This window comes from Erinaceus europaeus, chromosome 12 (assembly GCF_950295315.1).
Source record: "Erinaceus europaeus chromosome 12, mEriEur2.1, whole genome shotgun sequence".
Classification (NCBI taxonomy): domain Eukaryota; kingdom Metazoa; phylum Chordata; class Mammalia; order Eulipotyphla; family Erinaceidae; genus Erinaceus; species Erinaceus europaeus.
Window position 1 is genome coordinate 39,174,584 of NC_080173.1, and position 24,343 is coordinate 39,198,926.

Below are 24,343 nucleotides of genomic sequence, written 5' to 3' on the forward strand. Positions count from 1 at the left end.
AAAGCTTTGGACTCTCATGCATGAGGTCCTGAGTTCGATCCCCGATAACACATGTGCCAGAGTGATGTCTGGCTCTTTCTCCTATCTTTCTCATAAATAAATAAGATCTTTAAAATAAAAAAAAAAGGTGTGTGTGACTTCATCTTCTCAGAAGGATGAGTTTGTCAGAGACCCACAGCTGAATGACAGCTCCCCAACATTTTTCTAAGTCATGCCAAGGGACAGCAATTGCTTTTCCACGGGGAGCTGGGGGGCCTGACCATCCTCTCTTGGGCTGGGGCAGGGCAGAAGGGTAAGGCCAGCTCCTAAGCTTCTCCTGGCCTCCAGGTCCTTTCTGGCTCTTAGCTCTAAGTAACATCTATGTCACAGTAGGCATGCGGAGACCGATCCTGGGGCTCAACCTACACCCCAGAATCGGTAGGCCTCAACGGTTCCTTGGAAATAGTCTTGAACTGCCATAAGTTCCCCACAGAAGCCCAGCATGTCCCCCCCGACCCCAGCCATGTGCATAGCCACCCCCCACGCACCAACTTCTGCAGAATTGAGCTGTGAACTCAACAGGGTCAGGGATCCAGTCTGGCAGCACGGCCTCTGGTTTCAGTGTAGGCTGCAGCGGGTAGCTAACTTGAGCTATGCGGACTCGCAGCCCGCTTCTCCGCCACGCTGAGGGCCTGGAGATTCCGCAGCGATGGTTACTGGGGGCCTTCAGGAGTGTGCGCACTCCTTTTCCCGGCGGAGGCAGCGGGCGGCCGCGCGCTGTGTCCTACAAATCTTGCTGACGTCGCGGAGGCGGGCAGTCCTCGCGGGAGCGGCCGGGCGCGCTCCTGTGCGTTGGGCGCAGCCGGGAGGGAAGCGCGCGGGCTCTGCCCGGGCTGTGACGATCCTAGGGCGGCGGCCACAGCAGGAGCGCCCGGGTAGGCTAGCCCCGAAGCGGCCGGAGCAGCGGGGCATGGGGAGCATTGGACTCCTCGCCTCTCTCGAGCGCGCGTGTGACTCCGGGCGCGAACACTGACGGCCGCGGCGCCCCTGGCCCGGCTTCCCCGAGGCCGCTTCGCCAGGGAGCCCGTGGCCGGCAGCGGGCCGGGCCATGAAGAGAGCCTGGGGTCGGGCCAGGCCTCGCTGACCTCGGCCCCGCTTGGTAGCCTCCCCCACCCCCGCCGCGGCCTCTCGGCATGAGCGCCCGCCCCAGCTCGGGGCCCCGGCTGCCCCAGTGCGGCGGCCCTCGGGCGCGTTCCGGGCCTGGGGCCCCGCGGTGCTGATCCCGGCCGCCGCCGCCACCGCCGCCCGCTCGCCTGGCCGCCCGCTGCTTGCCCCCGGGACGCGGCCATGGAGGTGGTGGGCGACTTCGAGTACAGCAAGAGGGACCTCGTGGGACACGGGGCCTTCGCCGTGGTCTTTCGGGGGCGGCACCGCCAGGTGAGCCCCGCCAGCCGGTTGGGCTGATGCCCATGCCCACGCCCGAGTGTGCGGGCCGCATTCGGGCCGGCGGGCTTGGAAGTCTGGGCTCCCGACGCGCGCTAGGAGCCGGGCGGGGATTGTCTGCGGCGGGGCTGTGCTCCACCCCTATGGCCCTGCTCCACCCCTGTGGCCCTCCCCCCTCGTGCGCACCCCGGGAGCCACAGTGCTCAGCGGGGCTCGCCCCCTGCCCGCGGGAGGCAGCTCCCCGAGTCAGTGCGCCCCGAACCCCAAAGACGCACCTCCCCCAAAACCCACTGGGGCGCGGCAGGAACCTACCCGGGTATCCACCCCGCCCCGGGCACTTGTGAGGCGGCAATCGCAGAGCTGATGTAACCCAGGCGGATTCCCACCTGCGCCAGGTTCTTACCCCCCCCCCCCCCCCAGGGTGCAGGGTTGTCACATTCTCAGCACTGGTCCCTCTGCAGCCAGGCCTGCCCCAGCCTGCCTGCCCTTTCTTGGAAATCGGCTTCAGCTGGAAAAGATGGTTGGACGATCCACCCCCCCCCCCACTTTAGCCCAAATAAACAAAGCATGTTCAAGCCCTATTTTTTTTTTCCTTCTTCAACTTTTGCTGTGTGGCAAACAGGGTCACACGAGGTTTTAGAATCTAAAGAATTTGGAAAGTCACCTCGGGAGTGGAAATGTTAGTGTAGGGCTTGGTAGTTGTAGTCGTTACCAAGAGGCTTATTTAGAATGGGGTGACCAGATTGCTCACCAGAGGAGGAAATATATGCTTTTCACCTATTATTAAATAACTTAAAACTCAAGTGGTTAAAAAAAAAGCTGGGGGAGTTGGGCAGTAGTGCAGCGCGGTTAAGCGCACGTGGTGCAAAAGGCAAAGAACATTGTAAGGATCCTGGTTTGAACCACTGGCTCCCCACCTGCAAGGGGAGTCGCTTCACAGGCAGTGAAGCAGGTTTGCAGGTGTGTTTCTCTCCCCTCTCTGTCTTCCCCTCCTCTCTCCATTTCTCTCTGTCCTGTCCAACAATGATGACATCAATAACAATAATAACTACAACAATGAAACAAGGGCAACAAGAGGGAATAAGTTTTTTTTTTTTTTTTTAAAGTTGGAGTCTGGTTTAATCCTGCCAGCCTATCAAATTCTGTTCTCAGTTAACCATATACCACCTTCCAGTTTATTAGCCACATTCCTCTGTAATGTAAATGGCTACAAGCCATATTCTCTCTAACCCCAATGCTGGTTACTTAGTGGGCTTCATATTATTTTTAGTGTCTAGTTCTATAGAACATTAGTTTGCTTCAGTATGACTTATGAAATAATTTTTCAAGGTTCCCCCCACCCAGGAATTAGCCGTGTGGAATAATTTCTAGGAGTAACAACTGTTTTTTCCTCTTCAGAAAACTGATTGGGAAGTAGCTATTAAAAGTATTAATAAAAAGAACTTGTCCAAATCGCAGTTACTGCTGGGGAAGGAAATTAAAATCTTAAAGGTATGTTTTCTTTCTTCTGTGGCTTTTGATAGTAGGTGAGACTTATTTTAAACTAAATACATACATGATGCTATGCTTTGAGATTTAGCAGTGGGGCCCAAGTTTGAGAATTTTCACCTGTTGTTCTCATTTTTGCATGCTGAATATTTTGAAAGATCGAGTACTCTGAAGCTATTTTTAAGATAGATGTTTGTGGCTCTTGGCCATGCTTGGAACGATTCTTTGAAAACATTTGAGTGTCTGGTAATTTCAACATTTCCCTGGTTGTGCTATTGCTTGAGAAGAGACTGGTCTGTTTTACACATTATCTGCCTCATTACTTTTTTTTTTTTTTTTTGTGGTGAATGGGACAGTTAGGATTTTTTTTTCCTTGTTACATTGAAGAGAGTTTCAAAGTTTCAGGCAGTTATTTAAATGACATGCTTTGAGGGAAAGAAAAAAGTGTCCCCATGTCAAATGTGGAGAATCTTGTTTACTAAATACTACTTGGAGAGTCACAAAGCTCTTGGCTCATTAAAACAAAGACTGAAAAAATGATGCAATGATGAAACTGGATTAGATGTATTTAACCCAGTGTTTCCCAAACTAATTTGAGCATGGAAACCTCATCTCACATCTGTTTTCATCAAAACAAGTAATCAGTTCAGAGCTCTTTGGTAAGAATTTTCTTGAGGCAAATAATTTACTTTTAAAGAGCTCTCTGGGGGCATTATATCTATATTGTTAGAAATTGTATATTAAATTTAGAAGGCTAGTAGGAAATCTGTGACCATATTATAACATTTATCTGTGACTAAAAAGTTCTCATCTTCTTAAGACTTTAAAAAATAAGATTGGAGAGAGAAAGGTTTCAGGTCCTAGAAGACAGAGTGGGGTTTGAATTGTTATATGAAAAACTGAGAAATGCCACACATGTTCAAACTATTGTATTTTCCTGTTGACTGTTAACCAATAATCCCCCAATAAAGAAATAAAAAAAAAAAAGATTTATGCCTGAGATTCTGTGGTCAGTCTTAGACATTCCATGCAGATTAATAAATAGTGAGACGGTGTTTTGTTTTTCATTGTTAATGAGAAATAAAATAAAATCTGGGTATACATTTTTAAAAAAAAGGAGTGGAAAATATTTAGGCCCCAAGTAAGTTTGATCAGGTACATTCCTTTCATTTATTGTTATTATTATTTTTACCAGAGCACTGTTTAGCTCTGGTTTATTGTGGTGTGGGGGATTGAACCTGAGACTTTGGAGCCTCTGGCATGAGAGTCTCTTTGCATAACCATTATGCTATCTACCCTCTGCCTGATCAGGTACATTTCTAACTCCAAAGTAGATTGAATTGTTCTAATGCAGCAAAAATTAAAAAAAAAAGGTATATCAGAAAAAGTGTATATTTATATATCTGTATATATTTAATTTTATTTGCATATTGAATTGTATTAGCATTGTGAAAATAAATACAGATGTTTTAAATTCCCAATTTCTTTAACAGGAACTTCAGCATGAAAACATTGTAGCACTCTATGATGTTCAGGTATCTTATTTTGTTTTTTTTTAAATGTGCATGTCTGTTAATATATTAAGAACTTAACATTTGGGGACTGGGCAGTAGTGCAGTGGGTTAAGTGCACATGGCGCAGAACATAAGGATCAGCTTAAGGATCCTGGTTCAAGCCCCCGGCTCCCTACCTGCAGGGGAGTCACTTCATAAACGGTGAAACAGGTCTGCAGGTGTCTATCTTTCTCTCCCTCTCTCTGTCTTCCCCTCCTCTCTCAATTTCTCTCTGTCCTGTTCAACAACAACAAAAGCAATAACAGTAACAACGGCAACAAAAATGGGAAAAATGGGGATAGGAACAGTGGATTTGTAGTGCAGGCACCAAGCCCCAGCGATAAGCCTGGAGGCAAAACACACACACACACACACACACACACACACTCACACACTCACACACACACACACACACACACACACACACACACACACACACACATATTTAAATTAATCATAGTAGAAAATTGCCTTATTGTTCAAAAGATGTGGCTTGAATTGCATCTTTAAAATGTCATCAGGCAATAGGATAAAATAATGTCTACTTGAGTAAATTTATTAACAGTCATATAATATATGGATAATATTGTTTTAAGTGGAAAAATATTGATAACCAACTCTAGCATTTCTGTGAAAAATGTAGAAAGGGTATGTTTTATGGACCTATAAGAGATCAGAGTCCTTTTTCTTGTTCTTATTTGTAGATATTAGGAAATAAAATAAACAAAAACTAGAAAACCTCATATTCACCAAGATGGAACTGTGATAGCATTTTGGCACAGGTTAAAGTTCATTTTATTTTGAGGTGCCTGCTCTGGTTTCTGAATTCGTTTTTTTTTTTTTTTTGTAAGCCAGAAAACACTGCTCAAATCTGGTTTATGGTAGTGCTGGGGACTGAACCTGGGACCGAGGAGACTCAGGTGTGACAGATCTTGTGCATAAACACTGTGCTATTTCTTTCTCTAGCCCTAGTTTCTGAGATCAGATGAGTTCAGGCATGTTCAGGGTGGTATGGCCACAGACTGAATTTTTTTTTATGTATGTATATATTTATTTATTTAAAAAAGGAGACATTAACAAAACCATAGGACAAGAGGGGTACAACTCCACACAATTCCCACCACCAGATCTCTGTATCCTGTCCCCTCCCCTGATAGCTTTCCTATTCTTTTTTTAATTAATATTTTTTATTTTATTTTTATTTTTTAAATATTTATTTTTATTTATTTATTCCCTTTTGTTGCCCTTGTTTTTTTTTTTTTTTTTGTAGTTATTATTGTTGTTGTCGTTGTTGGATAGGACAGAGAGAAATGGAGAGAGGAGGGGAAGACAGAGAGGAGGAGAGAAAGATAGACACCTGCAGACCTGCTTCACCGTCTGTGAAGCGACTCCCCTGCAGGTGGGGAGCCGGGGTTCGAACCGGGATCCTTATGCTGGTCCTTGTGCTTTGCGCCACCTGCGCTTAACCCGCTGTGCTACAGCCCGACTCCCAGCTTTCCTATTCTTTAACCCTCTGGGAGTATGGACCCAAGGTCATTGTGGGATGCAGAAGGTGGAAGGTCTGGCTTCTGTAATTGCTTCCCTGCTGAACATGGGCATTGACTGGTCGATCCATATTCCCAGCCTGCCTCTCTCTTTTTATAGTAGGGTGGGGTTCTGGGGAAGTGGAGCTCCAGCACACATTGGTGAGGTCGTCTGTCCAGGAAGTCTGGTCTGCATTATGCTGGCATCTGGAACTTGGTGGCTAAAAAGAGAGTCAACATACAAAGCCAAACAAATTGTTGAATAGTCATGGACCTAAAGGCTGGAATAGTGCAGATGAAGTGTTGGGGGGGGGGGTACTCACTGCAGACTCTTGTGTACTTCTGCTTTCAGGTATATATTTTGCCCTAGTCTATGGATACGTGTGAACATATGCTCTATCTCAGGGGACCTGGTCTATATCTAGGTTTTGGTACTTTGTTAGGAAGTGAACTGCCTGGAATGGATTTAGAGCATATTATGAAAGGAAAGGTCTCACCCAAGTAATGAAGCTGAAGGGTTGTCATTCCACACCTGAAGTCTCTGGACACAGTCTGAAGTGAAGCGTGCTGAGGTGGTATTTGTTGCGTTGATTAGGTTGGGATTGGTAGATGCAATATTATTTGGTATGAATTAAGAGAAGCTTGCAGGAAAGTGCGCCCCACCCTAAGGTTCCAGGACTGGGGGAAATATAGGCTTTATAGTGGAAATCTGAGGTTCCTTTTGTCTTGGGGTTCAAGAAGACAATAGTTACTATTATAATCACATTGTTAATTGGGTTAACTTTGAAAAATCCCTTTGTTAGGATTTGCTGTATAATACCCAACATCACCATAATTTATGTCCTTTGATATTATTTGTGTATAGCTGTGCCACTGGTTGCTTCTGTTCTCCCTGGTCTATGCTTTTGAGAGAGTCAACATATCAAAGACTCAGCATATGTATTAAAAAGACTCAGTCTGTGCTTTAAAAAGTTTGAGACATACAATCAATTTTCCCCTCTCATATTAATTAAATAGAGATTTATATGACTACAGATTAATAGGAGTGTACATAAACACCATTCCCACCACTAAAAGACTGTGTCTTATCCTACCCCCACCCCCGTCTCCCCCCACCGCCCTGGGAAGCTGAATATCCACCCTCACCCTTACCCCAGGGTTTTTACTTTGGTGCCCTACTCCAGATTTAGTCAAATTCTGCTTTTAGTTTCCCTTTCTATTCTTCTTTCTCAACTTCTGTTGATGAGTGGGATCATCCCATACTCATCTTTATCTTTCTGACTTAGCTCACTTAACATAATTCCTTCTAGCTCTGTCCAAGATGGGTCAGAGAAGGTGGGTTCATTTTTTTTCTTTTTTTAGTTATCTTTATTTATTTATTGGCTAGAGACAGCCAGAAATTGAGAGGGAAGAGGGGGCAACAGAGAGGAAGAGAGACTGATTCACCACTCATGAAGCTTTCCCCTGCAGTTGGGGACTTGAACCTGGGTCCTTGCATATTGTAACATGTACGCTCAAGCAGGTATGCCACCACCCAGCCCTTATTTTGGATTTTTTCTTTATGAAAGACTTATTGCTAATAGTATTTTTTATAGAAGTACAACTTGACTCATTAAATTTCTGTATTACATTTCCTTTTTTGTATAAGTGTAACACTGACCATATAGTTGTTTCTTTTTTATTTTTATTTATTTATTAATTTTTTTAAATTTAATTTAATTTTGTTATTTTTTATTATTATTTTTATTATTATTTTTTCCTCCTCCAGGGTTATTGCTGGGCTCGGTGCCTGCACCATGAATCCACCGCTCCTGGAGGCCATTTTTTCCCCCCCTTTTGTTGCCCTTGTTGTAGCTTCGTTGTGGTTATTATTATTGCCCTTGTTGACGCAATTCGTTGTTAGATAGGACAGAGAGAAATGGATAATAATAACAATAATAACAATAATAACAATAATAACAACAGGGAGTTGGTGGTAGCTCAGTGGGTTAAGTGCAGGTGGCACAAAGCGAGGACTCTGGTGTAAGGATCCTGGTTCAAGCCCCCAGCTCCTTACCTGTAGGGGAGGTGCTTCACAAGTGGTGAATCAGGTCTGCAGGTGTCTTTCTCTCCCCCTCTCTGTCTCCCCTCCTCTCTCCTTTTCTCTCTGTCCTATCCAACAACGACGACATCAATAACAACAACAATAATAACTACAACAATAAAACAACAAGGGCAACAAAATGGAATAAATTAAATAAAAAAAATAAAATAATAACAATGATGACGATAAACAGCAAGTTCAACAGAAAGGGAAAAAACATCCTCCAGGTGCAGTGGATTCGTAGTGCAGGCACTGAGGTCCAGTGATAATCCTGGAGGCAAAAAAAAATCACTAGCATACTGACTGTATTTGTGCTTTATTTACCTTTTCGTGTCTCTTCTCTGACTTTATTGTCTGACTTTGTGATACTTCTGCTGTGTTCGTTTTTCCTGCTTATTTCTTTGTGATTAGTAGTGCTTAAACCAGTTAGGAATATAGTGACAAACCAAATAGAATAGTTCTTACCTTTGTGCTCATAATATGTTGGATAAGGTGACATGAAGAGAATGGTTACTAACTATTAACTATAAGTTTGCATAATGCCATTAGAGAGAACTACTAGAGGGGTCTGAAAGAAACAACATGGGGGCTGGGAGAAGCAGGACAACCCACTTTGGGGCCGGATAAGGTTCCTGAGAAAGGGGAAAGAATGCAGGGCTTTGGACATTTATGACACTACTGAATGGACTCCTAGGCCTAACATTTTTTCCTCCTCCTTTTCCCCCATCCCTCACCCTCTGCCTCCTCTACTATCCCCCCTTATTTTTTTGCCTCCAGAGTTATTGCTGGGACTCAGTGCCTGCACCATGAATCCACTGCTCCTGGAGGCCATTTTCCCCCATTCTGTTGCCCTTGTTGTTGTAGCCTTGTTGTGTTTATTGTTGTTATTGTTGATGTCATTTGTTGTTGGATAGAACAGAGAAATGGAGAGAGGAGGGGAAGACAGAGAGGGGGAGAGAAAGACACCTGCAGACCTGTTTCACTGCCTGTGAAGCGACTCCCCTGCAGGTGGGAAGCTGGGGGCTCAAACAAGTATTCTTACACCAGTCCTTTCACCTTGCACCACCTGCGCTTAACCCGCTGCACTACCGCCTGATCTCACCCCCTTTTTTTGAGAGACAGAGAGGAGAGAGATTACTGCACTGCTCCACCATTGTTTCCTGATTTGTCTCACTTGGCATGTTATCTCAAAAGGCATGGCTTCATCTTTTTTAATGATTTTTCAAATGTTTTAATTATCTTTATTTATTTATTTGATAGAGACCATCAGAAATTGAGAAGGAAGGAGGAGATAGACAGAGAGACACCTGCAGCACTGCTTCACCACTTGTGAAGCTTTCCCTCTGCAGGTGGGGACGAGGGGCTTGAACCTGGGCCCTTGTGCATTGTAACTGGTGAGCCACCACTTGGCCCCGGCTTCATCTTTTTAATAACTGAGTAACAGTCCATCAAGCTTATATTGCACAACTTAATATAACAAAGCCACATTATTATTTTTTTTTTTTGTGCCTGAAAATGAACCCAAGGCTTCATACATGAGAATCCTGTGCTCTATAGCACTTTACTACATCCCTGCACCTATATCATCCAACTCATCTCCTTCACCTAATTACCTGTTAAAGACTTCTCCAAACTCTTTTCTATGTAAGATGCAACAATTCTCCCCACTAACAGCATACAAGTGCTCCTGGAGGCAGGTGGTGATGTGTCTGCTCGAGCATACACATTACCTAGCACTAGGACCGGGGTTCAAGCATCTGGTCTCCACCTGTAGTGGTAAAAACAGTGCTTGCAGGCCTGTCTCCTCCCACCTCTCTGTCTCCCTCTTCCCTCTCAATTTCTCTGTCTCTATCCAAAAAAAAAATATATATATATGAATATAAAAACAATAAAAAACCAAGTGCTTCTAATTTTGCATTTTCAACAATATTTGTTGTTTCTTTTGTTAATAATCAGTATTTTTTTCTGAAACTTTATTTTATTTGATAGAACAGAGAGAAATTGAGAGGGAATGGGGATTGAGCGGGAGAGAGTGACATACACCTGTAGCACTGCTTGTAAAGTTTTCCATTACAGTTGGGGGCTAGGGGCTTAAACTTACATCCTTGCACATGGTGATCTGTGCACTTAACCAGGTGTGCCACCCTCTAGCCCTCTATTTGTTGTTTCTGCTCTTTTGTGATACTAGTATGAGGTGATCTCTCATTATGGCTTTAATTTGCATTTCCTTAATGTTAAGTGAGCTTGAGTATTTTTTCATATGCCTTTGGGCCATCTATATGTCTTTGGAGAATGCCTAAATGAGTTTTAAAATCAGGAAAGTGATATTGTGTCTTTTTAAATAGGTGCATATATTTGAGTATTCTGAGCATGAAATACATATTGTCAGTGAGGGATACTTACTTGAATGATTGTCAGTGGTTGCAGATACCCACCTCTTGACAGTTTTTTAGTATAGTGAGAAAAAATAATAGATAGTGGTAGCAAAATTAAAATATCTGGGAAAGCGAGGTTATATTCAAAGTCTTATTATTTCATAAAACAATTTTCAAATAAAGACTGAGATCTAGGGCAGGGGAGACAGCATAATGATAGCAAACAGACTCATGCCTGAGGCTCCAAAGTCCCAGGTTCAATTTCCCACACCACAGAGCTGAGCAGTGCTCTGGTGTTTCTCTCTGTGTGTGTCTTTCTCTGCATGTCTCTCTCTCAAAAAAAAAAAAAAAAGACTGAGATCTATAAAATAAGCAACAGCAGTCTTATAACATTCAGATTAAAATATATAATTCAAGAAATAGTGAAGTGTTTTGATTAGGAAGAAATTTTTTTAACCCGAGCACTGCTCAGCTCTGGCTTATGGTCATGCTGGTAGTTGAACCTGGGACTTTTTAAAAAATATATATTTTATTTATTTATTCATGAGAAACGGTAGGCGAGAGAGAGAGAACCAGACATCACTCTGGTACATGTGCTGCCGGGGATTGAACTCAGGATCTCAGACTTGAGAGTCCAATGCCTTACCCAGTGTGCCATCTCCTGGGCCACGGACCTGGGACTTTTAAATTTCAGGCATGAAAATCTTTTTTTGCATAACCATTATACTATCTCTCCAGTCATAACTTTAGTTTTTAAGTCTTTTTCCTTTATTTTCTTATGCAAGTGGGAGACATGAACCAAAACACCTTTCCTTCATTTTTTTATGATTTTCCATTTGTTTTTGTCTTAAAAATAAACAGATCTGGGAGTTGGGCGGTAGTGCAGCGGGTTAAGTGCACGTGGCACAAAGCACAAGAACAGGCATAAGGATCCCGGTTCAAGGCCGCGGCTCTCTACCTCAGGGGGGTCGCTTCACAAGCCGTGAAGCAGGTCTGCAGGTGTCTATCTTTCTCTTCCCCTCATCTCCATTTCTCTCTGTCCTAACAATGACGACATCAATAGCAACAACAATAATAATAACTACAACAACAATAAAAAGACAACAAGGGCAACAAAAGGGAAAATAAATAAATTTAAAAAAATTGAAAAAAAAAAACCCCACAGATCTGTCTTCTGGCAAATAATGCCATGAGCAATTGATAGCTATAAAAAGGAACAGACATTAATATAGACCATAAGTTATATGACTGTTATGTAATATGTTGGGGCGGGGGAAGCCCAACCATTTACTATTACTTTTTGGCTTTGTTTTTGTGAGTTTCAAGAAGAAGCTAGGGTGATAGGAATCAGAAATTTCCTTTTGGTAGTTGGAATTGATAGCAAAAGGGGTATAAAGGAATGTTTTGGTATTAGGGCAAATGTTCTTTTTTTAAAATGTATTTCTTTATTGAGGAATTAATGTTTTACATTTGACAGTAAATACAGTATTTTGTACATGCATGGCATTTTCCAGTTTTCCATATAACAATACAACCCCCACTAGGTCCTCTGTCATCCTTTTTGGACCTGTATTCTCCCCCTCCGTCCCACAACCACCCCAGAGTCTTTTACTTTGGTGCAATATGCCTATTCCAGTTCAGGTTCTACTTGTGTTTTCTCTTCTGATCTTGTTTTTCAACTTCTGCCTGAGAGTGAGATCATCCCATATTCATCCTTCTGTTTCTGACTTATTTCACTTAACATGAATTTTTCAAGGTCCATCCAAGATCTGCTGAAAATGGTGAAGTAACCATTTTTTATAGCTGAGTAGTATTCCATTGTATATATATACCACAACTTGCTCAGCCACTCTTCTGTTGTTGGACACCTGTGTTGCTTCCAGGTTTTGGCTATTACAAATTGTGCTGCTAAGAACATATGTGTACACAGATCTTTTTTGTATGGGTGTGTTGGGTTCCTTAGGATATATCCCCAGGAGAGGAATTGCAGGATCATAGGGTAGGCCCATTTCTAGCCTTCTGAGAGTTCTCCAGACTGTTTTCCACAGAGGCTGGACCAGTTTACATTCCCAACAGCAGTGCAGGAGGGTTCTTTTGACCCCACAACCTCTCCAGCATTTGTTGCTGCTACCTTTTCTGAAGTGTGACATTCTCACAGGAGTGCAGTGATATCTCATTGTTGTCTTTATTTGCATTTCTCTGACAATCAAAGACTTGGAGCATTTTTTTCATGTGTTTCTTAGCCTTTTGGATCTCTTCTGTGGTGAATATTCTGTCCATGTCCTCTCCCTATTTTTGGATGGGTCATTTGTTTTCTTGTTGTTGAGTTTGGCAAGCTCTTTATATATTTTGGTTATTAATCTCTTGTCTGATGTATGGCATGTAAAGATCTTCTCCCATTCTGTGAGGAGTCTCTTTGTTTGGGTATTGGTTTCTTTTGCTGTGCAGAAGCTTTTTAATTTGATCTAGTCCCATAGGTTTATGCTAGTGCAAATGTTCTCATATGGATGTTTATACTAGTTCCAACACATTGAACTATACACTTAAATGTATGCATCTTAGTAGAGATAAATTATACTTAAGTAAATGCAAAGAAAAGGCCAGTAACAAGCAATAGTTGGGGAAAATTATGGCAGATAAATGGCTAATTTATCTAGATGGCTAATCTATCTAAAGCATGTAAATCCTAAAAAAAAAAAAAGTTGTCTTTTGGTTCTCCTAAGGAAATAAAATGACTTATGTGAAATTATGTTCACAAACAAGTGGTCAGGGAAATGTCAACTAAATACCAATGAAATGTCACTTGTACATGTATAGTTGCCATATTTAAAATAGTGTAGTCATCCTTACTGGTAGAAATGTGAATTGAAAGAATTTTTTTGGAACCAAGTCTGGCACTGTTTTGTTTCCATACCATGAAAGAATACTCTCAATATTTCAATCAAAGTAATGCTGACAGTATAAGTCAGGGCATGTTTATTCTCTGCCTGGACCCATCCTGTTCCTAAGAGTAAAAGCCAAAGTCCTTATTGACACAGTCTGACCCTGTTACCTCTGGCTCCATCTCCATCTTGAGACTGCTCCATGCACATATACCACTGCGTGGTTTCTGAAGCATTCCATGCTCTGCTCCTTTGTTCTGTTTTTCCTTCTGCCTAGGACCATCTTGCTGATAAAATGAATGCGCAGATATTTTTGTGTGTCTCTAGCATATCCATACAGATGTATCATCTAACTTCTTTGGATCTTTATTCAAACATTTCTAGTAATACTGTTGTTGTTTTTTTGGGGGGTATTGGCAAGGGGAGAGAGGGAGAGGGAGGAAGACTATAGCTCAAACCTGGGCCACACGTGTCAAAGCAGTGCACTATTCAAGTGAACTATTTTGCTGTCACTTCAATATAACACTTTCTTTAGGTACTCTAAATCAAACTGCAGTGAATTTTTTAGTGCCAGCACCTAGCCCAATTGATAATCCTGGAGGAAAAACAAAAAAAAACCCTGATATGTTTTGGAGTTTGCAAGGTGGCTCAGCCCTGGATCAGCCCTTGACACTATGTGAGAGAGTAAAAAAAGACAAAATAAGCTACTTTCCATGGATGGTGAAGTGCTTTGGTCTCTCACTCTTAAAAAAAAAAATTTAGGTCAGGAATACAGTCCTGTGGTAGAGCACATGCCTTACATGCATGAGGGCTTGGGTTCAATGCCCAGCAGCATATAAAAGCAGCAAGCTTATTTCTGATATCTGAGTTTACATCAGATCTCCTAGGTTAAGAGCTCAGTCCTATAAGGTTGTATGTATGTGTACACACACACACACACACACACACACACACACACACACACCATGCTGGTCACAAGTATAGCTTGTTACCTGTACTTCTGACTTGCTAAGTAGATAAAATTTTTGTTTTTAATATAATTTTTTTCCCCACAAGAGCACTGCTCAGCTCTGGCTTGTGGTGGTATTGGGGATTGATCTTGGGACCTTGGTGCTTCAGGCAGGAAAGTTTCTTTACATAACCACTATGCTATCCCACTAACCCTTGACCTGCTGGCTGTAGATCAGAGGCACCAACTGCCTTTTTGAGTTTTTTGATTTGTTAGATGGTTCACAGAACTGAGAGAAACATCTTACTTAACTACATTTCCAGTTTATTATGAAAATATACAACTTTAGGCTAGGGTCTGTGTGTGGTGAACCCCCCATTCAGAATGTGGAGCTTCTGTAGCTTTTGGGAACACCCTTCTAGAATGTTTGTGTGCTCATCAGCCTGGAAGATCTAACACCATCCTTTTTGGCCTTTATAGAAGGAAGCTTCCTCCATAGGCATCATCAGTTAAATCACTGATCATCAGTGATTTGTGGGGAGGGGAGAGTGGGACTGACATACCAATTCCTGGTAGCTACCCTTCATGCTTCAGTTATGAGGGGCCTTATCCCCTCCTCCATTGTTTTTTATTTGTTTGGCAGAGCATGTGTGATTCTACTGCTCCAAGCCATATATATATGGATGGATGAGAGAGAGAAGTACTGGAATATCTTCTGGTCTCATAGCACCTTCATGTGGTGTTAGCCCTGCATGTTACCCAGTGAATGTGTTTGTGCACTTGCTCACTCTCTCTGTACAGAACTGTTCTTAATATTGTTAAAAAGCAAAAACTCAGCCAAATAGATGGAAAGATCTAAGTAACTCTCCAAAGGCCTGTACAAAGTGAAAAGCTTTTATTGACAGAAAGAGGGTGAGATAAGGTAATATTTTCAGATTTCAGGCAAGTGCACCTTCCTTTGGGGAATGGAAGGAACCCATCAGGCAGATTACTTCATTAGTAATGATCAGGCTAAAGGTCACATTTCTGGGAAATGTGATTGCATTTCAGGTTGAGTATCATGCCTTGTTTTGCTGATGTGGGCGTTGATATGTGACTCCACATGGGCCCTGCTAGCACCCCCCTTTTAAAACAATATCAATTTCCAGTTTAGTATATGAAGTAAGACACATATTTTTCCTTTCTCAGTAAAGTGGAGATGATAACTCAACGAGGGCTACAGGAGTAATGTATCCTCTTTTCCTCATGCAGGAACCTAAAGTTGCCTTCAGAGTGGAGAATGAATTAGAAAAATTGGAGCAGAGACCAAACTTAATATATATTTCTTTTCTTTTTTATTTATTTATTTTAAATTCTTTTTTGTATTTATTTATTCCATTTTGTTGCCCTTGTTGTTTTTTATTGTTGTAGTTACTATCGTTGTCATTGTTGTTGGATAGGACAGAGAGAAATGGAGAGAGGTGGGGAAGACGGGGAAAGAAAGACTCCTGCAGACCTGCTTCACCGCTTATGAAGCAACTCCCCTGCAGGTGGGGAGCTGGGGGCTCGAACTGGGATCCTTACTAAGGTCCTTGCGCTTTGTGCCATCTGTGCTTAACCTACTGCACTACCACCTAACTTCCTCTTTTTCTAATTTTTTTTTTTAACCAGAGCACTACTCAGCTGTGGCTTATGGTGGTATGGGAGATTGAACGTAGTATCTTGTAGCCTCAGGCATGAGAGTTTGTTTGCATAACCATTATGCTATCTACCCCCAATTTAATATATATTTAAAGTTTATTTTATTTTACCAGAGCACTGCTAAACTCTGGTTTATGGTGGTGCGGGGATTGACTCTGGAACTTTGGAACCTCAGGTGCACGAGTCCCTTTACATAACCATTATGCTGTCTACCCCCACCCTGTTTTATTTTATTTTTATTTGAAAAAATATTTTTAAGAAATTGGCAGCTCAGGACTTCCAAGTGGAGGGCCCTGAGCTTCATTCCTGACACTGCATGTGCCAGAGTGATATTCCGGTTTTTTTCTTTCTCTCATCTTTTCTCTTATTGATAAATGAATACATCTTTAAAAAAAATTAATGGGGGGGGGCCAGGTGATGGTGCACCTGGTTAAGTGCACATTTTACAGTGCCAGGTTCAAGGCCCTGGTCCCCAACTGCAGGGAGAAAGCTTCACAAGAGGTTAAGCAGGGCTGTAGGTGTCTCTCTGCCTCTTTCCTTCTCTGTTTCCTCCTCCCTCAATTTCTCTGTCTTTATCCAATAATAATTAAATAAAAATATTTTAAAAATTGAATGGAGGTGGGAGTCGGGCTGTAGCGCAGCGGGTTAAGCGCAGGTGGCGCAAAGCATAAGGACCGGCATAAGGATCCCGGTTCGAACCCCGGCTCCCCACCTGCAGGAGAGTCGCTTCACAGGCGGTGAAGCAGGTCTGCAGGTGTCTATCTTTCTCTCCTCCTCTCTGTCTTCCCCTCCTCTCTCCATTTCTCTCTGTCCTATCCAACAATGACGACAACAATAATAATAACTACAACAATAAAACAACAAGGGCAACAAAAGGGAATAAATAAATAAAATAAAATATTAAAAAAACTTAAAAAAAATTGAATGGAGGTGTAGTTGGCATATAGCAGTTTCAGTTGTGTAACATAATTGTTATTAACTTAAAAAAGTAATAAGCTGGGAGCTGGGCAGTGGCACAGTGGGTTAAGAGCATGTGGTGTGAAGCACAAGGACTGGCAGAAGGATCCCAGTTCGAGCCTCCAGCTTCCTACCTGCAGGGGAGTTGCTTCACAAGTGGTGAAGCAGGTCTGGTCTGCAGGTGTCTATCTTTCTCTCCCCCTCCTCTCTCCATTTCACTCTGTCCTATCCAACAATGACGACATCAATTCTTCTTCTTCTAGCGTTTGCCCTTCTTCTGTAGCCAGTCAACAGTGTCAGGTTGAGCCTGATGTAAAGTTTCGAGACCTCCTTTGAATCTGGAGAGGTGGCAGTCGTTGACTATGTGGGTCATAGTCTGTCTGTAGCCGCAGGGGCAGTTCGGGTCGTCTCTGGCTCCCCAGCGATGGAACATAGCGGCGCACCAGCCATGGCCTGTTCGATAACGATTGAGGAGGGCCCAATCATAACGTGCTAGGTCAAAGCCGGGTTGACGCTTGCAGGGGTCTGTGATGAGGTGTTTGTTCTTTACCTCAGCTGACTGCCAACTCTGTTTCTAAGAGTCTGGAACAGAGAAGTTCAGTGTAGGCGTAGGGGACCAGATTGGGTGACGAGACGTCAAGCGTTGGACAGGGTGGGCGAAGATATCCGCGTATATTGGCACGTCCGGTCGAGCGTAGACGTGGGACGAATATCTGGCGGGGCGATGTTGCTAAGAACTGGCAGCCATGGAACCGGGGTGGAACGGATGGTTCCAGAAATTATCCTCATGGAGGAATATAATTTGGAATCGACCAAGTGGACATGGGGGCTACGGAACCATACTGGGGCACAGTATTCTGCAGTGGAATAGCATAATGCCAGAGATGATGATCGTAGTGTGGAAGCGCTCATGCCCCATGAGGAGCTGGCCAGTCTTGCAATGATATTATTCCTTGCGCCCACCTTTGCTGCAGTTTTTATGAGATGTTCGTGAAATGACAGAGTGCGATCGAGAGTAATGCCAAGATAGACTGGCTGGGCTTCATGCCGGATTCTCGTATCGCCAAGCTGCACATTAAGTTCACGCGAGGCCGAGGCATGGTGTAGATGGAAAACAGATGATACCGTTTTTGCAGTGCTAGGAATTAGTCGCCATTTTTTACAGTAATCAGATATCAGAGACACGTCTTTCGTGAGTGTTTCCTCGAGGATGTCGAACTTGGATGCCTGAGTTGCACAGCAGATGTCATCGGCGTAGATGAACTTCCTTAAAGAAATTTCTGGGAGGTCATTGATGTAAATATTAAATAGCGCAGGAGCCAGAACAGAGCCCTGGGGGAGGCCACTTGAGACAAGTCTCCATCTGCTAGACTTGTCACCCAGATGCACCCGGAATCTTCTGTTTTGGAGAAGAAACGATATAGTGTTGGCCACCCATGGAGGCAGGCATCTTGAGATCTTGACTAGGAGACCACGGTGCCAGACCGTGTCATAGGCTGCTGTGAGATCAACAAAGACAGCACCCGTCTTTAAATTCTTCTGGAATCCATAACAGCAATAAAACAACAAGGACAACAAAAAAATATAAAAAACCTTTTAAAAAAAATAAGTAATAAGCCCTCCCTCAGTAGAAAAAAGTGATTCAGGGGCTGGGGAGGTAGCATAATGGTTGTACAAAAGGCCACCATACGTGAGGCTTCCAGGTCCTAGATTTAATCCCCAGTACCACTATAAGTCAGAGCTGAGCAATGAATGCTCTTGTGGTGGGGGTGGTAGGAAGAAATCAAGTGATAAGTATATAAATTAAAAGGAAATACCTTTTCCTGATACTTTGTTTCTGTTTTTCAGACAAAATCACTGTTGTGCTTCCTTTAAGACTTAAAATTGATGTGTGTATACAGTTTTTAAAAAAATATTTATTGTTTATTCCCTTTTGTTGTTGTAGTTATTTTTTAAATTTTATTTATAAAAAGGAAACATTGACAAAACTGTAGGATAAGAGGAATACAATTCCACATAATTCCTACCACTACAACTCCGTATCCCATTGCCCTTCCTTGATAGTTTTCTTATTCTTTAACCCTCTGGGAGTATGGACCCAAGGTCATTATGGGGTGCAGAAGGTTGATGGTCTGGCTTCTGTAATTGCTTCTCCACTGAACATGGGCATTGACAGGTCAGTCAATACTCCCAGCCTGTCTCTCTCTCTCTCCCTAGTGGGACGGGGCTTTGGGGAAGGGGAGCTCCAGGACACATTGGTGGGGTCGTCTGTCCAGGGAAGTCAGGTTGGCATCATGGTAGCATCTGGAACCTGCTGGCTGTAAAGAGAGTTAACATATAAAGCTAAACAAATTTTTGACTAATAATGAACCTAAAGGCTGGAATAGTGCAGATAGAGTTGGGGGTGTGTGTCTCCATTTTGTAAATAGCTAGTAGGCATATTTTAGTTATATTCCAAAGGGCCCATGACTATACCAGTTTTTTTTCCCCTGAGGCTGAAATCTGAAATGCAGCTGGATACAAGTTATTGTCTGGGGAAATGATGTCATGGCTGGAAAAAAGACCAGAATGCTGGACCAGGGAAGAGAGTAGCTCCCAGATACGGGAAAGGTGTATAAATATTGTTGACTGTAAATCCCACTGACTTGATGTGATCTGGGGCCCGTATTCAGCTTAGGAGCCCAAGTGACCTGTAGATCTGAGCTCACATTCTGTGGTCATGAGTAGGAACGTTCCAGGCTGCCCCAATATCGACCCATCTTCCTCAGGTGTAGCATACTGTATGTTGTACAGCCTCCTTTCAGAGGATGGAACATTCTCTACTGTTGTTGATCCAAGTTGAGGGTCCTATGGTAGGCCCACAAAGGGGTCTGTTGTGTTGTTCCTGATAGAGATGTCTAGGTCTAGGTCCTGATACAGATGTCTAGGTCTAGAGATGTCGAGGTCTAGGCCCGTCACGTCTGTTTGGGAATCTTAGGACTCCCCGAATAGGGCCCCAGCTGATGGGGTGACTAAAGAGTCATCGTTAAAGTATGCCAGTCTCTTGCCCTTATTCAGCTTTTGCAGCCCTTGCTTTGCTAAGGTTAGCTTTGGAGTGAGTGAGGGAAGTCTAATAGGAAGTAGGTGAGGAGGATATCTAAGTAGACACTATTTCATTATGAACTTTATACTGACTCACTGTAGACTATTGTGTGCTTTTGCTTTAGGGTATATATTTTGCCCTGATTTATGGATACATGTGAACATATGCTCTATCTCATGGGACGTGGTCTATATCTAGGTTTTGGGACTTTGTTAGGAAGTGAACTACCTGGACTGGAATTAGAAAATCCTATGAAAGGAAAGGTCTCACCTGAGTAATGAGGCTGAAGGGTTGACGTTCCATGCCTGACGTCTCTGGACACAGTCTGAAGTGAAGCATGCTGAGGTGGTACACGTTGCATTGATTAGGTTGGGATCTGCGGATGCAATATCATTTGGTTTGAACTGAGAGAAGCATGCAGGAAAGTGAGCCCCACCCTAAAGGTTCCAAGGACTGGGGGAAATATAGGCTCTATAGAGGAAGCAGGAGGTTCCTGTTGTCTTAGGGTTTAAGAAAGCAGTAGTTATTGCTATAATCATATTATTTGGCAATTGGGTTAACTTTGAAATATCACTTTGTTTGGATTTGCTGTATCATACACAACACCACCATAATTATGACCTTTGACATTATTTGTATATAACTGTGCCACCAGTTGCTTCTGTTTTCCCTGGTCTAAACTCTTTTTTTATTTATTTTTCCCTTTTGTTGTCCTTACTGTTTTTCACTGTTGTTGTAGTTATTGATGTCATTGTTAGATAGGACAGAGAGAAATGAGAGAAATGGAGAGAGGAGGGAAAGACGGGGGGACAGAAAGAGAGACACCTGCAGACCTGCTTCACTGTCTGTGAATCGACCCCCCCCTTTCAGATGGGAAGTTGGGTGCTAGAACTGGGATCCATGTGCTGGTCCTTGTGCTTTATGCCATGTGTGCTTAACTGGCTGAGCTACCGCTTGACTGGTCTTTTTTTTTTTGTCTCCAGGGCTCAGTGTCTGCACCACAAATCCACTGCTCCTGAGACTATTTTTTCTCACCTTTTGTTGTTTTATCGTTGTAGTTATCATTGTTGTTATTGATGTCATTGTTGTTGGATAGGATAGAGAAAAATGGAGAGAGGAGGAGAAGACAGAGGTGGGGGAGAAAGATAGACACTGCAGACCTACTTCACCACCAGTGAAGTGACTCCTCCCTGTAGGTGGGGAGCTGGGGGCTCCAACTGGGCATCCTTATGCCTGTCCTTGCACTTTGTGCCATATGAGCTTAAGTCGCTGCACTACCACCTGACCCCCCCCCCAGTCTAATCTTTTAAGAGAGTCAACATATCAAAGACTCAGCCTGTGTATTAAAAAGACTCAGTCTATGCTTTAAAAAAAGTTTTGAGACATTCAATCAATTTTCCCCTCTCATATTAACGAAATAGTGATTTATATGACTACAAATAAATAGGAGTGTACATAAACACTATTCCCACCACCAAAAGACTGTTTCCCACCCCCCCCCCCCCATTAAGCGGGACATCCATCCTCACCCTCAACCCAGGTTTTTTACTTTGGTGCCCTACTCCATATTGTTGTAGTTATTATTGTTGTTACTGATGTCATCATTGTTGGCTGGAACAGAGAGAAATGGAGAGAGATTGGGAAGACGGGGGGAGAGAAAGACCTGCTTCACCGCTTGTGAAGTGATTTCGCTACTGCCCAACTCCCATACAGTCAGTCCCTCCCCCCCCCAAGAGGAGCACCAGGAAATGAATTAAGAACCTTGCATATATCTGATACTGCTTACTGGCTTCTCAGATCCAATGTTTTCATGTTTTATTTAGAGAGAGAGGAATGGAGAGAAAAAAGATGAGGAGAGATAACACAGTGCCCTCCATGGGTCTTTTCTGGTGCTATCTGTAGTGTTAGCATGTGGTACCAGGGATCAAGTATGGCAAGATATACACTTTCCCTGTTGACCCATATTCTAGGCTCCAAATCACTACTACTTAAATTTGTGCAGTGTTGGGGTTGGTCAGTAGTGCAGCGGGTTAAGCACATCTGGCGCAAAGCACAAGGACCAGCTTAAGGATCCCGGTTTGAGCCCCCAGCTCCCCACCTGCAGGGGGCTTGCCTCACAAGCGGTGAAGCAGGTCTTCAGATGTCTTTCTCTCCCCCTCTGTCTTCCCCTCCTCTCTCCATTTCTCTCTGTCCTATCCAACGACGACATCAATAGGCATTGGTGGTTCAGTGGTAGAATTCTCGCCTGCTCCGCTCCCTTTCCTTGTCACACCCTGATTTTCACCAGTCACTTTTCTCTCCACCCTCTCTACGTCACATCCTGTTCACACCCTACTTGGAAAATATATATAAAACAACATTGTTCGTTTTAGTTTTAGTTTAGCTTGGCTTAGATTGTGCTGCGTCCTGCGTGAATAAAGAGATACTGCCTACAGTTCTACCATGAGTCCTGGGTCGTCTGTCTCCCGTCAGTGAAGCTCAGCCGGACAACCGTGCCACCTCCTGGATCACAAATCGTTTCAAAGTGTTTTCTTCTCCTTCTCCTTTTCTTTCTCCTCCTTCTCCTCCCCCCCCCCCCCCTGCTCAGCTCTGACTTCTGGTGGTGCAGGGGCTTGAACTTGAGATTGTGGATCCTCAGGCATGAGAGTCTGTTTTGCATAACCATTATGCTGTCTACCCTCCGCCCACAAAGAGTATTTTTCTAGTGGCTGAGATTCCTTTTGAATTTTTTTCCTCAACAAGTGATAACATTGTCATATCTACAAATGAAAGATAAATTTTTCTTTAAGTCCATAAGAGAATTTAATTAAAAAAAATATATATATATGACCCAGAGGAGAGAAGATTAAAAAAAAAAAGGAAAGACATTCAGAAGTCATTATAAGGTGTAGTTGTGACTTAGAAAGGAAGAGAAGGCAGGTCCATAGGGAAAAAATGGGCAAATATATATAAATATAGATAGATATAGGGGCCGGGTGGTGACACACCTGGTTAAAGTGGACATGTTACAATGCATAAGGACCCAGGTTTGAGCCCCCAGTCCCCACCTGCAGGAGAAAAGCTTTGCAAGTGGTGAAGCAGTGTTGCAGGTCTGCCTCCCTCTCTGTCACCCCCTTCTGTCTTGATTTCTGGCTGTCTCTATCCAATAAATAGAGATTGAAAAATTAAAAAAAACAAATATATATGTAGAGATAGTTATAGAAACAATAGTCAACCCATATCTGACCTTAGGAGAACCACTGTAGTTTCCAATGGGGGGACTATGGGGACATAGAACTCTGGTGGCGGGTGTGAAACTGTGTGAAATTGAACCACTGTTATTTTGTAATTTTTGTAACTTCACTGGTATACTACTGATAATAACAACAATAATTTTAAGGCAAATGACAAAAAAGAAATACATTCATCAGTGATACATAAAGATTATGAGAAACTTTTCTAGGTAAAAAAAATTATTTAATGGATAGAGACAGAAACTGAGGGGGGGAGGAGATAGAGGATAGACCCCTGCAACACTGCTTCACCATTCTTGAAGCTTTTCCCCTGCAGGTAGGGACCAGGGACCTGAACCTGGGTCCTTGCACATAATAACATGTCTGGTTTACCAAGTGCTTTACTGCCTGCCCCCCAGAATTGAACTTCTAGTTGTATACATTAGTGTCATCAACTCTTGACTGGACTCTTATGCTGGGATGCTTTAACCATGGTTTGGGACTTTTTATTAATTTTGGGAGGGACAGAGAGAAATTGAGAGGGAAGGGGATGATAAAGAGGGAAAGAGACAGATAGCTGCAGTACTGTTTCACCACTTGTAAAGCTTCTTCCCTGTAGGTGGGGGCCAGGGGGTGAAACTGGGGTCTTGACACTGTTATGTATGTGCTCAACCAGGTGTGCCACCACCCAACTCCCAGTTGTAATATTTTTAACTATCATTATTTGTAACCTTATGCTTGTTTTTATCCCCTCTAATCTAAATGATATTTAATGTTTACTTTTCAGGAATTACCCAACTCTGTCTTTCTGGTAATGGAGGTCAGTATTATACAAGCTTGTTTTATTTCTAGTTTGCTTTAATTAATAGGAACTTAAAAAACTTCAATAGATTATAAATTGAATAACTGACAAAATTGATACAATGATTATATTCTGTGTTTTTATTTATTCTCTTTTGTTGCCCTTCTTGTTTTATTGTTGTAGTCATTATTGTTGTCGTTGTTGGATAGGACAGAGAGAAATGGAGAGAGGAGGGGAAGACAGAGAGGGGGAGAGAAAGACAGACACATGCAGACCTGCTTCACCACCTGTGAAGCGACTCCCTGCAGGTGAGGAGCCGGGGGTTTAAATTGGGA

General features: G+C 43.0%; 1 protein-coding gene across 5 annotated transcripts in view; it reads left to right on the top strand.

Annotated features, from left to right (window-relative positions):
• Positions 1-767: 767 nt before the first annotated feature.
• ULK2 (unc-51 like autophagy activating kinase 2) overlaps positions 768-24,343 on the top strand; it is a 102,339-nt gene continuing 78,763 nt past the window's right edge. For 2 of the 5 annotated variants that reach the window (XM_060203171.1, XM_060203173.1), the window contains exons 1-4: positions 769-1,416; positions 2,821-2,913; positions 4,404-4,445; positions 23,994-24,026. In XM_060203171.1, the coding sequence (XP_060059154.1) occupies positions 1,327-1,416; positions 2,821-2,913; positions 4,404-4,445; positions 23,994-24,026 (258 nt within the window). In that variant the 5' untranslated portion in view covers positions 769-1,326. Of the gene's footprint in view, positions 1,417-2,817; positions 2,914-4,403; positions 4,446-21,817; positions 21,928-23,993; positions 24,027-24,343 lie in introns of those variants that run through there. The other 3 variants (XM_060203172.1, XM_060203174.1, XM_060203175.1) reach the window with 3 other exon arrangements.